We start from the raw sequence: 16,129 nt of genomic DNA, 5'->3' as shown, positions 1-16,129 counted from the left end.
TAGGACAGGTACAGGACGTACATCAGTGGGCACAGGAACATGCATTCCCGAGTCATGAAAGACAGCGAATGTGTCGTGCAGGCTAAGCACGTCAGTGCACTTCACCGCTCGAGGGTTATATTGTTTTCAGGAAATCACAAGACGGATGCCTTCTCTGTAGAACCACGTGCTCGGGTTGGTTTCAGATCAGGTTTCTCTGGTTTGACTTTCGGCTTGTCGAAATGAGGAAGCAAAACCCCACTTTAACGCACGGCTTGTCGTAGTGGTCGTTAAGTGGCGAGTGTCCCCAGTTACACTTTTACTGCCCAGTTGAACCCCTCTTCATTTCAGTTTTAAATGTTCTCCATTTTGTAGTCAACAGTCACTTAACATAATTGTATTATTGATCTATTTTCTAACTTGTTGAATCAGACATAATATATTACATATAGATTAATAGGGAATAATTACATCAAATTTACATCAGCAAACGTACCCTAATGATAACTGTATCATAAACTATCATGAACAGATACCATGAGAATCCTTAATGCTTAAACCAGTACTTTGCTACTGGTCAAAGCTGTTTCAATTTGTGCCTGTGTAAATGGTAAATGGTTGGCATTTACATAGCGTCTTTATCCAAAGCGCTGTAGAATTGATGCTTCTCATTCACCCATTCATACACACACTCACACACCGACGGTGATTGGCTGCCATGCAAGGCGCCGACCAGCTCGTCAGGAGCATTTGGGGGTTAGGCGTCTTGCTCAGGGACACTTCGACACAGCCCGGGCAGGTGATCGAACCAGCAACCCTCCGACTGCCAGACGACTACTCTTACTGCCTGAGCCATGTCGCCCCTGTGTGTTTGCTAATCAGTCAAGGGAAAACAACATTCACTCAATTGATTAGGTGTTGTGGTTAGCGTAACGGTTTGTCCTGCAATAGACCAGGGTTCAAGACTCTCCTCTTTGTTTCACTCAAAAAAAAACAATAACAAATTATAACTCAGTCCAAGGGGTTTGGGAAAAGGCAATCTTAGCTGAAACAGGTTCATTGGAACAACTCTGACTTTGGACTAGGGATGGGCAACTCATTCCTGGAGGGCAGGTGTCTATGCAGGATTTTGCTGACAAAAAGACGCAGCTGCCCTACGGCACATGGAACATGATTATTCTACAGCTGTGCATTATTTTCCCAGCAGGGATCACTATTGTGCACTTGAGGCCACAAAAAATTCACCTATTTGTAACCATCGACTGTGTTTGCAACACAATTGGTTGGAAAGCGTCAACAGTTCAAGAACCATCATCTTGCCATCACTACTTGGAAGGCCATCAATACACAAGTTAAATATGAACAACCTCCTTCAATTATTGTAAATTTTCTTCTTAGCTTTCCCAATGTATCAGAATTAAATATTATTATAATAGAATACTATTCCGCAAATCCAAGCTCACGACCATGATGATACTAAATTATGTTTATTCAATGTTTGTACCATACATTTGCAGAAAACTAGTCAGAATTCAGTGCCTAATATTTGAATGCATTTACTGTACAGTATGTGCCGCTTTACGCGCAACATTGTGACCAATAACAATATACAGAGGTAGCATTAATAAGGCATACCTAATAAAGTCTGATGGCTCGAAACAATGCATCAAGTGTTTCTTCTGTTCCTCACAATGCAGAACTCAAGAGGGTGAGTCAGTAGAGCCGCATCCTGGGGAAGGACCAGTGGTCTGGGCTGGGGTATGAGGGCAAGAGGGAAAGCGGGGGTGATAACGCCCTCTCCTGCATATCAGAGCAGGGGTAATATATCCTGCCAGAGCTATAAGACCTAAGAACTGGAGGAGGCTGGTGAATGGAATTGTGAGCTTGGAGGTGAATATGACCATGGGGACGGTGAAGCGGAGGAAGGGAGTTGGCCTTGAAGTCGCTTACATCGCAGTCAGCTGGTCGTTGGGGCCAAAAAGTGTCATCTCTCTGAGATACCTCCACTGGAAAGGTAGAATACTGAAAGAAAGGTGGCCTGGCATCCTCCAGGTTTTTTGACTGACTGAAAAAACGCATCTCTGGACTATACGCAACGTTCTGTATATGTTCTTCGTTCCAAAACGGTCTGTTGTGGGTTAGCTGCTGCCTAGTGTGCACCCCCCAAGCAGAAGGCCTGAATGTCGGCGGCGATGAGGTCGGCGAAGGCAGGAAATCCAGGACTAATGGAGGGGAGTCAGTCTGTGGGAATTCCCCTGAGGGATCGCCTGCCAGCTCCATCACGCTTGGATTCCACTGCATTGCCTAGACGGAAAAAAAAGGTGAAACTGATGAGCAATTATCAATTCATTCATGTTAAACAGCTGGATCCCAACTGACATTACCATGAATCACAATGGCAATTCATTTCCCCAATTTGCATCATAACCTTTCTTACACATACGTAGCTTTCCCAGGCATAATTACAGACAACTCACTTAAGCAAGAATCAGATACCCCAGCTGAATTTTGACAGTTGTCTATATTGCCTTTAAGACAGACACCTGATGCTGATATTTGGCTGCTTGCTGAGGTCTCTGCCAGGAACAGGAGTGTCCCACTTCTCACCGTGTCCTTGTGCTGGGGTTCTGGATGGTGCGGCTCCACTTTCTGAGGGAACAGCTGCTTTCTCCGTCTCCTGCTAGAGGCTGCCCTGTGTGCACTGGGCCTTGATTTCTTCAACCCTGCTACGTCTTCTCTGTAACCACTCGTCTGTGTGTCACTGGTAGAGTCTGAGGACATGATGAAACTGTATAACTAATTCCATTAACTTAATTTAAACTTCTTTTACCCCTCCATGGCAACAATCATGCTTATTATGAATTTCCCATTGCAAAATTTACAGTTCTATAATGTTTATGTTATAGAGTTTAGAATCTAATTTAGACACGGGATATAATGAGTTATGCACTATTGAGCCTGGGATGAGGAGGTATCTCTCTCAGTTGATAGTCAGTCATGTCTGTTGCAAGGATGAAACCCAGGTTGAAACAAGTCTTCAGGGACAGGGCAGCACGTAACTGTTACATGTAAAATGCTGTCAACTTGGTAACATTCATTTCACTTACAAAATACTGATTTAGTGTTTGTGGGTCACTAATGCTTGCTGTTCTGTGTTCGGTTCTGTGTTGCGTTGATGTAACAATATAACATTGTTTCTATGCAATGTGACCATAAAAATTGCATGTGATTCATGCAATGTAAGTTCCTGTATGCTACCACTGTGGCCTGTGTCAAGCAGCGGATGAGCAGAGAACAGTCCGGGTTTACAAACGGAGTCCTTTTTGCGAGTGTGAGGGGCTGCATCCTACCGTTTCCATGGTCCCCACCATGGACCTCAGGACTGGGGCCGCGGCGGAGGCTGACATGCTGCCGCAGCCTGAGGAGGTTCTCCGTCAGCCGCGGGCCGTGGCTCCCCTGCAGGGCCTGCAGCAGGGCCTCCCGGCTCTCTGACAGCAGATTCCTCCTGCACAGCATGGGCAGCTGCAGAGCGCTGCAGAGACGAGCCGCCAGGGCCGCGCAGTCGCCAGCCCTGGGCCGCGGCCTGTCCTCCGCGTAGCCTCGCCTTCCGGGCGCTGCAGTGGGCCCGGCGACAGGTTGGCATGACGGTCCATGAAATTTTAAGGGCCTACGGTCTTTTGAGGGCTGCTGTGGTGTACAGCCATGCTCCCTTCCCCTGGAGTCAGCATGTTGCTCCGTTGGTCTCTCAGCAGCTGCAGATTTGGGTGACTCTTGGTCCCCTGTTTGAGCCTGTGACCTCTCTCTCTGACTCACTAACTGACCTCTGAAGCTAGCTGAAGAGGGAAGCTCAGGTTCACTATTAGAAGACAGAAGGACTGCACTCTGCAGTGGTGTGGCGCATGACGTAGCACTATTATTAACATTAGCATTGCTGTGAGACACATTATCACTTGTATTACTTCCCACACAAACTTGAATGGATGTTTTGCTCTTTCCCACATTCTCTTGCAACTCTCCACTGGTCTGAATTCTGGCCCTTGCTCTATGTTTGCAATCAATAGGCAGCCCTGCCTTCTCACCAGTCTGTGTCCTAGCTTTTTTCTCTGGAAGCCAGGCTTCCTCGCCAAGGTTGGAAGCAAAAAAGTCAGGTCGACCAGGAGCAGGAGATGGAGGACAAGAAGGCAAAGCAACAGCCCTGCTGTTTTCGCTGCCCCCACTGTGGACTCCAGCTGCCCCAAGGCAGTATAGTTTAATTTTCATCTCGTCGCTCACCAGACGTTCAATGTCCACAGACTTCACCTCGCGGTTGAAGAGGCCACGGTGCCCGATGAGGCGGCCATGAGTAATGATACAGGGTCCTGGACCGTGGTCAGCCTTAGTAAATGTATTCTCTTTTGATGGCCGATTGTGACTGCAACTATTGGAATGCTCCATCTTATTTTCTCTCCTACTTTGGTGGCAGCAGGGGGGGTGTATGTCCTGACGTCTCTCTCCTGTCATGCGGCTCCTCTCCTTACGCGTCTTAAGCCGCTTTACTTTGCTTGTGTTCCCAGACCGTGCTGTCTTCTTGGCACGACTAGAATCCGAGTTGCAATCAGGGACGACTCGGACGTCTCTTTGGGACTTGGTGTGTTTAGCAAAAACATGTAGGACATTTTGCCTGTCTGTCAAAAGTCTGCAATGTTTATGATTCATCCTGAAGGGTTCTGCAAAAATGGAATCAGCATAATTTACAACTAATCAATAGGCATTGAGGAGATATTTCATTTGGGCCCCCTTAGCTACAATAAATCTTAAAATAAGTACCTATCGTCGTCCAAATAAACGGAAAAAAAAACGTCGCTCTGGATAAGAGCGTCTGCTAAATACCACGTAATGTAATGTAATAATATTATAAAAAGTTCATATATACCCAATTGCTAACTAAACTATCACCAAATGGCTAACTGGTTAAGCAAAGCTATTAAACTAATTGAATATTGCAAGGTAACGTATTACAAAATGTTAAGGTAAACACATTATTAGTTAGCTAGCTAACGTTAATTAAGTTAGTTAATAGCTATTTAGATCCCCAAACAAAATTTGACCTCACCTGCCAACTGCTTAGCCCAAAAAATGCTAATTAGCTAGCTAAGGAATGCACCGGTACGTTGTGGGCGATCTTCAGCAAATGAGCAACTAACGTTATCTACCTTTTTTTCTATTGATCAAATATGAGCTAACTATCTAGCTAGTACTCTGGTGTTAATTCAGTCTGTTTGTATTTAAGCAACTCAGTTGCTAAGCTACATGGCGTTTCCAGCTAGTTAGGAACGTATTGAACATTCCAGACTACTCACCAGGAGCAAACTAGCCTTATATTGCTAATTAGCTACCTGGTTTAGTAGCTTGCTAGTAAGACTGTAGAAAAAAGTAACCATGGCAGCTAATCATGTCACCTGATCCGTGGCGGGATGCTGCTAGCTGTTAACAATGCTGAGCCCTACCTTAAATTGAGTCCGGCTAGCTAGGAACCGCCGTGCCTTTTAACTAACTTAGTTAAATGAGCTATCGTTTGAACGTTTAGTTAGACTAATTGGCACAAATAAGGTGCGCCAATTAGTCTAACTAATTCAATTATTTGACGTGTGTAGCACAGTAACGAACATTTATTGAATGACTTTTAATATGCGCTAAAAAGCTAATCGGGAAAAGCCCGTTAAACTCATAACGTATAAGAAACACGTCATTTAGAGTTTAGTGGTCAAACTAAACTCGCTGGACTCGAAAAAAAGAGAAAGAAAAAACTCGCTGGACTGGTTATATTTGGAAAGACTCGTCTACTTCCTGGATTTACCTAAAAGATGGAAGAATGGGGGGCGGTTATCTAAACGACAGCAAGTTATTCTAAAACTTTTTTTTTTTTCTGTTGCCACACTTATTTTATAACTTAATAACTGTTATTACTGTAGTAGGCCACTCCATATACTCATTTTAAATGTTTATTGGTACGTAACGTTAAATTCATATAACCTAATGTGAAGAAACGCACCCATTGGAAAATGGTTTGCCCAGAATTTTTGTCTGAACGGCTTCCAACTCGAGTTGCCGGACCTGCTCCAGAAGAGGTAACTAGTATAATTGCTGTTATAATAGGTAATATGTGTTCGCGTATAGCTCCTTCAAATGTCTCAACATGTTGACGAATGCACGAACTCGTTATCGATTTTAGCCGTACAAGCTAGGTATATTATTGGCTTACGTGACTAGCGCTAATCGTGTTCTTTTGCTAGCTATATGATACTAGCTCCAACAAATGTCGAAAAAGACGAGAGCATCCGTACTACTGCTACTGCTACTGCTGCTTCTGCTACTGCTGCTACTGCTACTGCTGCTGGTACTGCAAAGTAGTTTTCGTTGGGTTGGTGAAAAACAATGGGACAGCCATCATGTTTGTTTAGGATGCACAAGTCATATCTGTGGTTTAGCTGAATTAGCGCTAGCCCCAGGTTAACGCCTAGACAGTCTAGAGCTATCGATATTTGAACTCGCTGGTATCTACTATAAATGGGATCTTCATAAAAGCAAATTAAGATTTAAACATGCATAAGCTTCGATTGCATAACGTTACTTCTACATAAAAAAACAACAAACACCGGAAGGGACTGTTACAAGTAAATTACTTGGTCTCAGCGTTTTCTTAACCTAATACTGGTCAATTCAAGTCGATTTTATTTGTACAACGCTTTCTGCAGAAGACTCAACACGTTTGTTTTTATGTGGTTATGTCTCTTTCAGATAATGATGAGTGCAGGAGGAGATTCTAACCCAGCAGCAACTCCTACACCCTCCCTGGACCCTCAAGGAGATGGGCGTTGGATGGCAATGGTGTGTGCGTGTGTAAACAGTGACTTTCTTTGACAGATGTACGGCCGTGTCATTATTTTATGTTTGAGGAGTAATGTTGTATGCGTTTGTTTTCCTGTAGCACAACCGCTTTGTTTCTGACAGTAAAGACAAGGAACCCGATGTTCTGTTTGTGGGAGACTCGCTGGTGCAGCTCTTGCACCAGTTTGAGGTAACATTCTATTCAATGGAAGTATCAATCAGTGATATGCATTTATTTATTTTTCCATTTTCGTGTTGTGCGTAATCGGATTGATCCAGTGCTGGGCCACAAAAGTTTGATAATGCATCCATGGCCATGGTCATTTTCTAGGACACTTCAATTAATTTATTTTATTTATATATGTGTGTGTGTATATATATATATATATATATATATATATATATATATATATATATATATATATATATATATATATATATTGTGTATGTGTTATTTGCAGGTGTGGCGAGAGCTGTTCCGCCCTCTACATGCTTTGAATTTTGGGGTGGGGGGTGATGCCACGCAGCACGTCCTTTGGAGACTTGCTAATGGAGAGTTGGACCACATCAGCCCGAAGGTACAAATCCATACAAGACAAGTCTCAAAACGCCTCAGGCTTATTGTGTTATTATACCAGCTGTGTGTAAACAAGTTTGACTTAAGTGCAGTCAAATGTGGCAAACGTCTTTTCCGTCCTTCTAGGTTGCTCCAAACTACACCTGAATGGGTTCAGTCATAGCTACGTGCGCTGTACATTGCTAACCTTGTATCGCCTAGGAGTAGCATACTGATATTGGCACTATGTTGAACTTAAAACAATATCATTGTGAACTATGAACCGTAAATCGTAATTGTTATGACCTGACTTGTGGACTGATGGAACTACTGTTTGCACTTCTACGTAACAAAGACTCTGGCTATTCGGTTTCATTTTATATTTGACTTAAGTCACTGACCTTTAGTCGAGTGCTTTGAATGATGCTGCCTTGCATTAGGTTTAAATTTAGTGAATGCGTTCTTGTATCAGGGATTCCCAAAACTGTTCTCGAGTCACCGCCTGATGTGATCTGTGTTTGGAAGGTCAATCGGACCTGGCAAGTGAGAGTTGCTGATGTGGCTGGCAGGATGTGCAAGTCTCCCTGTGCCAGCAGATCGGAGTGGTCGTGCTTGTGTGTAGGGATGAACTATGTTCTGTAGGGAGGGGCTCTCTTTTGGCTGCAGCAGTTAGAACTTTGGATCTGATCCTGGCAGCAACTGGTAGCCAGGGGAGTGACTTCAGCAGGGGCGTGACATGTGGGAACTTTGGAAGGCTGAAGACCTTGCAAGAAATGGGCTGCTGCATTTTTATCAATGAGCACAGCCAGTGGCTGTGGATCGTAATGGTCATTTTTAACCATTGTTTAAGAAGGAAAGAGGAAAAATGTACCCTACCATGTTAGCTCCATCTCCAAACCTCGCATGCAGGCTTAACACTGGAAGTATGTGGTTCAGTTCTGGAATTTTCAGGTTCATTTAACAATGTTTATAAATGTGGCCAAAAGTCACCAACATTTACCATCTGTGCTGTCAGATATAGTTTAGACTGCTTCCTTTGAGAAGGCCTCCAGCAAGCCATGGCTAGAGGATGACAAAATGTACAAAAACAGAAGTGATAACTGATGGACAAACATTGCTTTGACCTTGCCCTGTTGTGGGCCAAAGTTAGGCCTTGGAGTTGGCTATTTCTTTCAAAATTCAGCCACTGGGGTAAAGATTCTGCTCTGCCTTTACTTTACCAGAAGTATTTAAATTGCTGTTTTCCAGAGCATGTTTTAGAATGTGTGAGTTTGAAGAGCCCAATGTAATCACTTCTACTTTGTAGGTGGTGGTGCTGTGGGTGGGCACCAACAACCATGACCACACTCCAGAGCAGATCTGTGGGGGCATCACTGCCATTGTCCATTTCATCAACAGCAAGCTCCCCTCTGCTCATACTCTCATACTGGTCAGTCCCTCTCTCTCGCACTCTCTCTGTTTCTCTTAGTTTATTCCAATTTGTATATGCTTCAAGCAGTATGCACATTTGGACCGAGCATGTAATTATGCTGCAGTTAACCATAATCTTATGATTATAGGTGACACTTCCACAATTATTTTCTGAAACTGCATGAGACTTCTTCACATACTGCATATTGTTTACTAAACAGTATTCATTAAGCAGTATACAGTATAACAGTACACAGGACACAGTAGATGGCTTACTCGGAGGCTGACTCGGATGCACCGCTGGTATCATCCATCTTTATTTTTCCTAAACTACCCTTTTCCTAATTTCAGCCTTTTTTCTTTTTCTTTTCTTTTTTTTTTTTTCCTGATTTTAGAAAATTCACGAACTAGTTCAAAAGTAAGAAGGATCCCGACTACAGCATTTTCTTTCGTTCTCTGTTGCATAATGATTTAAAAAAAGTGTATGAATACACTGTCATTTTCATTGTACTCGTTTGAAGGTTTATTAATTTGTGGTATTTATTATACATCACACTGGGAATTGCCTTTAAATCTCATATGTATCCTCTAAATGATTACAATTTGTGCAGGTTTGAGTTGCTCTGTGTCTTCCTGTTTGCTGTGGCGTGCTAAAGCTGTCGGCCCTCTTGTGTCTCCCTCAGGGTCTGCTTCCCCGGGGTAGGCTCCCCAACCCTCTCCGGGAGAAGAATGCCAAGGTGAACCAACTGGTTCAGCAGGTTATGCCCACCCTCTCCAGGGCCTCCTACCTTGATGTGGACCCAGGCTTTGTGCACTCTGATGGCAGTATATCCCACCAGGACATGTACGACTACCTGCACCTCTCCCAAGGTGCTTACCAGGCTGTGTGTCGGCCCCTGCATGCTGCTATCAAGGCTCTGCTGGAGGCCCCAGGGGCGAACTGAGTGCTAATCATACCGTTGAAGTCTGTCAGTTTTCATCTGAGCGACTGATAGAGTAAGGTGGAGGAATTGAGGTGTCTGTATGAAGTAGTTGAATGACAACCTATGTGTGTGGGGGTGGGGGTGGGGGTGGGGGGTGGGGGTGGGGGGGGGGGGGGGTCCTCACCCCTGGTCCTGGAGAGCTGCATGGTGTGCTGGTTTTGGTTTTTGCTGTAATGTCTGCAACCAAATCAGACCCAGGTGAGGTGAGTTTACTGTGTCATTAACTGCTTTCATCGATCAATTACTTGCTGTGTAACAACAAACGCCAGCACACCCAGCAGCTCTCCAGAACCAGGTGTGAGGACCACTGCCTTAAACATTCTAACACAGAGCGGGGAGCTGGGTGAGTGCTGGGAAAACAGCCTTAAGGTCTTGACACACTGCATTAGTTTGATTGATTTTGATGTGTTCTCTTGTAGTCGGGGGTGTGGCGGGAAGAACAAGGGCTTCTGTGACTTCCTGTACGGCCTGTTTGCTCGCCTTGGTGCAGGTCATAGCCCTGCATTCCACAGTCTGTCTGTCTGTCTGTCTCTGTCAGTTTCTCTCTTTGTCTCTCAGGGCTTCTGAAGCAAGCGGATATGGGGAGGCACTCTGTGCCTGCAACTCTTATGTTTTATTCCTTTTGATATTTTTTATTTGTATTATTATATCTTTTTTTATAGGAACGGGTTTTGTTAAACAACTTTTGCATTCATGTGCAAGAGCATGAACCCAGAGTTTGGCGCAGACAGGGTTTCTGAATGATCCGTTCGGTGAGGAAAGGGTTGACCTCTCCTTCCTCCCACACTCGTGACACTATGAAGTTTTATCAACAGATATTTACCATGTGAGGTGCTGAATGATCTATGCACTATATATGCACTAAACCGAATTGTGATGTACCTAAAAGCCCTTGTTACTTTCACCTGCTCTTCAATGAGCAAACTGTTTACTCTTTAGCCAGAGCAAATTTTTTTGTATGTATTGTAATTTTCTCATCAATTGCATGCCTGAGAAAGTGGACATTCCATGTTGCTTTGCTATGTGCATTGAACACTATTTGATTGCACTATGTAGCTGTACCCCAAGTAGCAGTGGATTAGTCATTTTTTTTATGGTTGAAAAATGTTAATTGCATGAGAATCTCGTCACCTGCCAGCCTTTGTCTTTATTTCATTTTTTTATACTGTGGTGGTTGCACTTTTGCAGGCCTGCAGGCTTTCATGAATCTGAAAACATCTGACATCATGATCAAATGATCCGTAACACCATTGAGTCTGGGGTATCTCTTGATGTTTGACTGCAGTAATGCTCTTGACTTCAGATTCCTACATGTTCTGTAAGTGAATTGCTTTTACTGTAATGGTGTAAAATGTTCTTGTGGTTAGATTGGGCTTGAGGGTGTAAATTAACAAGACTAAGACCAAAGCCTTAACTTGTCTGGAGGTGGAATGTTGGAAGAGATGAATATGTAATGACAGGTGTAAAAACACGATTAAAACCAAGGAGACCTACAGTAATGCGAGTCATGTTAATCCTATGCTAGTGGTCCTCAAGAGCTGATGGTGCAGAATGGAATGCATGTCAAAACATTTTATTGGTGGAATTTTAGGGATGGTGTGTAAAACAAGCCTTGGCAGCTGGAACAGTGTTGTTACAAATTCCATTTGTTCCATTTGTCAGTTGCACCATCCTGGGTGGGAAAAGATGTATCTGAAACAGTGTTACCATGTGAAGCAAAAGGTACTGTGTCAATTTCAGAATGTCAGTAGGAAGGTTCATAAGGATGCATAAGATTTATTTGGTTATAATGTGGTGATTATGTGTTGAAGCTCTTAGACGGTACACTCCATGATCCTGTCATCTTTGGTGATGAGCCACAGACGTCCCAGGTCGTAGCTCACGTGCTTGCACTTGCCACACATGCTGAGAAAAGTCCATGCCGTTCCTGCTGGGTTTGCGGCAGTGATCCCATCTCTGTTGGATGAGGGATGGACACATGAGCAGGACACATGTGCATTACAAGCTGCAGCTCTAAACTACATTTGCACTCTTGGATATGTTCATATTTCACAACAGTGTTCTCTCTACTTTTTATTCATGGGCATTTGAATGCTTAATTACAATTTCAGGTTAGAATATAGAAATTTGGGGCCCTCATGAGTACCATGTACCACAGCCAGAACAGTGATGTTTGTAAGGGTGCTTGTGCGTGCCCACCGGAAGGGACAAAGGTGATGAGACGGGCCCAAGTGTATTTTAGCATTCCAATTTGGAGAGGGAAAACATTGAGGAAGAAAATGACCAACTGAAAAATTTAATGTGAAACATTAAAAATATCTAGATTCTATTTTCTTATGTTATAAATTGCTACAGAAACGTGTAATTCTATATATATATATATATATATATATATATATATATATATATATATATATATATATATATATATATAGGAGTCATTAATTGTCCTTTATTAAGGAAGAAGGGAAGCAAATATTTCACACCTTGTTATAAAACATATTTCCTTCTGAATTGCTAAGTAAAATGGGCCGTTCCAAACATTGTTTGGAGGAACAACGTCATTTCGTTAAGTCATTTCGTAAGAGAGGGGAAAACGTATAAAGAAGTGCAGCAAATTATAGGATGCTCAGCTAAAATGATCTCAAATGCTTCAAAATGGCAACAAAAACCCAAAACGCGGAAGAAAACGAGCAACTAAGAAAAGTCAGAATGGCAAAGATTCAGCCATTCATCAGCTCCAGAAAGATCAAAGATGATCTACAATTACCTGCAAGTCCTGTTACAGTTAGCTTAGCTTCAATCTAATGTCTTCTATCAGCAAGAAGCCCCTGTAAAGCACCATTGTTGAAAAAACGACATGTCCAGAATCGGTTAAAATTAGCCAAGGAACACATTGATTGGCCCAAAGAGAAATGGTATAACATTCTGTGGCCTGATGAGAGTAAAATTGTTCTTTTCGGGTTTAGTGGTAGTCAACAGTACGTCAGTCGACCCCCGGGTACTGAATTCAAGCCACAGTACACTGTGAAGACAGAGAAGCATGACGGTGCAAAAATCATTGCATGAGGATGTTTTTCAGACTACGGTGTTGGGTTCGTATACCAATGATTATGGATCAGTTTGAATACATCAAAATACTTGGAAGAGATTATGTTGCCATATGCCGAAGAGGAAATGCCCCTGAAATGGGTGTTTCAACAAGACAACGACCCCAAACACACGAGTAAGCAAGCTACATCTTGGTTCCAGACAAAAAGGATTGAGGTGTGGAGTGGCCAGCTCAATCCCCCGACCTCAACCCCATTGAAAACTTGTGGGGTGACTTTAAAAATGCAGTTTCTGAAGCAAAGCCCAAAAATTCACAGGAAATGTGGAATGTAGTTTGTTCTTCCTGGGCTGAAATACCTGTTTCTAGGTGCCAGAAGTTGGTTGACTCCATGCAACGCAGATGCACAGCAGTTATCAAAAACACTGGTTATGTAACTAAATATTAGTTCAGTCATTTAAATCTTGAAAAATGTCTTTAGTTTATACAGTACTTGTTTGAGTTTGAAAAATGTCGACACTGCCATTTTTTTGAACAGAATAATATTCATTTTCTTTGCTTCCTGTAAAAGAATAACGCAGACTTGATAAAATTAGTTAACACTATGATTAGAATTGAATGTGTAATGTTTCCACTACATTTTAAATATGGAACTAAAAGCCATTAAAAAAATATTAGCACTTATTCGCTTTTTTTAACGCACTGCTATTTATTTGAACGCAACTATATTTTTTGGTGTGTGTTCTCATTTTCTGTATGAATCACCATCTTACCTGCGGTATACATCTCCCCCAGCATTGACTCCATAAACACTGCCGTCAGTCCCCACTTCAATCATCACCAACTTCCCTGAAATCAACTGCCAATCTGTGTTGCCCTTACACGCTGCTGGAGTCACCCCCTGAAAGTACACAGGCTCAACTTAATGTCTTATGAGCATATGCCGAGGCACACTTGTGTATTGATTTGCCATTGTACAGGTAACCAAACATGCTGTGCTTATTAACCCTAGGTTATCACATAGGCTGCACTAATGGTCTGTAGCAGATAATTCAAGGCAAGAAATGTAAACTGACATCGCATTGCTCATTCCTGTTCCCTATAACATCAATTTGTTTCTTTTAACAGTGCTAAATGCAGGATTGTAAATTTCGCTCTTCATTTAGCCTTCCTCTCCTCTCTGCCATCCGCTTTGCCTCCCTGCTTGATTCCATGCTTACCTTCCTCACATAGATGTTCTGGGCTGAATTGACACCCCAACAGCCATTGGGGCCACAGCTGTAGTACATGAGGCGCCCGGGAAGCATATTCCAGGGTGCAGGGGAGCCGGGTCCCCTGTACCGGATGGTGGGGTCCCGTCCAAGGCAGTACACATTATCATTCATGTTGACCCCCGCCACAAACTGGTCTCCTCCTGCATCCACTTGCTTCAGTAGGCCTGAAAGAGAAAATAAAGACGGATAATGGATGGTAAACAGATTACATTTGTCATATACTGTATGAATTCTCTTCTCACACACACAACATATTCATAATTTCTCACCTCCCACCAGAGCCCAGTCAGCACCCACAAGTTTGTAAATTTTGTTGTTTCTGTTGACCCCCCAGACCCCAGAGGGCCCCACGGTAACATGCTTTAGGGCCCCAGGTAGCTGGGTCCAGGTTCCCCCGTAAAGGGTGTAGATGCGGTCATTTTCATTCACCCCAAAAACCTGGCCCACCCCTGCATCGATCTGCTTCAGTCTCCCTGGAACTTCCCGGCACTCCATTGCTGTGGAGATTAAAAAAACAGGCAAGGAGGCAGCCAGTCAATAACACACGTAACTGTCACATATATGGTGTGTCTGGTAGTCAACCTGAAAATAATTGGAGGCAATGACTTATTTAAGGGAACAGTAAAACAGCTCAGACAGGTTCAGACAGAGCTTTCCAAGGTAACATGAAGCCTTAATAAACATGAAATTACACCCACATAAATCAAAATAAAAATGTCAGTACCACGTTTTCTGGTGAAAGTATTAACAGACAACAGACAATTTTGTTTTTGTTCACAGCATGTCAAAACAGCCAGCTTGTTTTTGCAAAACATGAACCCATGAAATCCTAATATAATAGAGGTAACTTCATAATCACTCCAAAATCAGCATACTTGTATTTTTATATTTTATGATTTAGAATGGCCTAAAACGTATTAACTGAAAAGGATGCAGACTTTATCATTATTCAAACAAAATAGCATATGAAACCTTCAGTGTTCTTACCTAGACTAGTGCCCAGCAAGCAGTAGATCAACAGGATGACCGTTCGCAAGCTCATTGCTGCTACAATCTCAGTCCAAACTGTCACCCTCAGGGCCATATTGTGTTTAAATACCTTCTAACCCTGTGTCACCCACCCTTACTTTGTATAACTAGCTGCATCATCTGCTTTGGGAAACTTGTGCATATTTACTTAGGATTAATCAGATATTCTAAATGATTCTGCTATCATGGGAACAGCCCAAAGGGTGTGGATTATGCTACTGTGTGTCTAGGGAGGGAACAATAGAAAATGAAGAAAACACTTATTTGTAAAGAAAGCATAAAGTTTATTGAACTTTTTTTTTTGGCTGGGATAAGACTTGGATTACTTCACAAAAGTGCATGTGTGGAGAAAGGCTTTAAATATTGACTGAGGGCATAGTCTACTAAGGAATTTCAGTGTTCCGTAAAACTTCAGCCCATTTAGCACTTATTTATTCATTGCTTTTTTCAGTTGGTTGCAGTATCTCTTATTTCTCTTCATTCGTGGTCCTGAAGAGCCACAGGGTATGCTGGCTTTTGTTGTTAATCAGCTCTTAATTGATCAATGATCAACACAGTTAAGTCATCTCACCTGGTTCCTGGGGTTTGAAGGAAGGAAAACACAGAAACCAACAGACTCTGCAGCCCTCCAGGACCAGGAATGAAGATCAGTGAACTAAACATATCATATAGAGGCCTACAATTGGCATTTTCTGTTAGGGACAGATCTTGTGAAAAATGTTTTGGGGTAGCATGAGGGGCTATCTATTAGATAAACCCTTTTAATCTGTAAAAAATGGACAATAGTTAAAAACATCAAAATCACCCTCGGTCTCAAATGGTTGAAGTCATGGCTCAAAAAGTGGTTCAGATCTGGCAACCAGATCTGGCAACCCATGGACCATAATTTTCATATGTGGGCCATCACTGGGCCAGACCAAACCTGCTGTGTAATATTTGGACGTTTCCCCAACGTTGTTCCCACTGTACCATCATGCCTCCA

The 16,129-nt window shown here is 42.8% G+C and overlaps 3 protein-coding genes across 8 annotated transcripts; 1 reads left to right on the top strand and 2 right to left on the bottom strand.

The window, feature by feature from the left end:
- Window positions 1-1,447: 1,447 nt before the first annotated feature.
- On the bottom strand, window positions 1,448-5,505 carry si:dkey-250k15.4 (uncharacterized). 2 transcript variants are annotated; one of them, XM_061250476.1, is made up of 4 exons: window positions 5,466-5,505; window positions 3,330-4,685; window positions 2,587-2,750; window positions 1,448-2,283 (listed from the first exon to the last, which is right to left on the bottom strand). In XM_061250476.1, exons 2-4 carry the CDS (start codon window positions 4,672-4,674, stop codon window positions 1,693-1,695), a joined length of 2,100 nt encoding a protein of 699 aa, XP_061106460.1. In that variant the 5' UTR covers window positions 4,675-4,685; window positions 5,466-5,505; the 3' UTR covers window positions 1,448-1,692. The 2 variants fall into 2 exon arrangements, with proteins under 2 accessions (XP_061106460.1, XP_061106453.1); XM_061250469.1 differs by lacking the exon at window positions 5,466-5,505 and adding an exon at window positions 5,072-5,459.
- pafah1b3 (platelet-activating factor acetylhydrolase, isoform Ib, gamma subunit) lies at window positions 5,330-9,870 on the top strand. 4 transcript variants are annotated; one of them, XM_061250507.1, is made up of 6 exons: window positions 5,330-6,086; window positions 6,757-6,846; window positions 6,947-7,036; window positions 7,308-7,424; window positions 8,709-8,831; window positions 9,496-9,870. In XM_061250507.1, the coding sequence occupies exons 1-6, from the start codon at window positions 6,021-6,023 to the stop codon at window positions 9,754-9,756; spliced, it is 747 nt and encodes a 248-aa protein (XP_061106491.1). In that variant the 5' UTR covers window positions 5,330-6,020; the 3' UTR covers window positions 9,757-9,870. The 4 variants fall into 4 exon arrangements, with proteins under 4 accessions (XP_061106491.1, XP_061106500.1, XP_061106473.1 ...); XM_061250516.1 differs by having other exon boundaries at window positions 6,075-6,114; XM_061250489.1 differs by lacking the exon at window positions 5,330-6,086 and adding an exon at window positions 6,100-6,203.
- Window positions 9,871-11,352: 1,482 nt separating this feature from the next.
- On the bottom strand, window positions 11,353-15,237 carry LOC133133870 (fish-egg lectin-like). Of its 2 annotated transcripts, none has more exons than XM_061250139.1 (5): window positions 15,106-15,237; window positions 14,388-14,615; window positions 14,065-14,282; window positions 13,618-13,745; window positions 11,353-11,751 (listed from the first exon to the last, which is right to left on the bottom strand). In XM_061250139.1, exons 1-5 carry the CDS (start codon window positions 15,200-15,202, stop codon window positions 11,610-11,612), a joined length of 813 nt encoding a protein of 270 aa, XP_061106123.1. In that variant the 5' UTR covers window positions 15,203-15,237; the 3' UTR covers window positions 11,353-11,609. The 2 variants fall into 2 exon arrangements, with proteins under 2 accessions (XP_061106123.1, XP_061106130.1); XM_061250146.1 differs by lacking the exon at window positions 15,106-15,237 and adding an exon at window positions 14,843-14,929.
- Window positions 15,238-16,129: the final 892 nt, after the last annotated feature.

The sequence above is a fragment of the Conger conger genome, chromosome 1 (genome assembly GCF_963514075.1).
Source record: "Conger conger chromosome 1, fConCon1.1, whole genome shotgun sequence".
NCBI lineage: Eukaryota > Metazoa > Chordata > Actinopteri > Anguilliformes > Congridae > Conger > Conger conger.
This window is presented reverse-complemented; position numbering and strand designations above follow the sequence as displayed.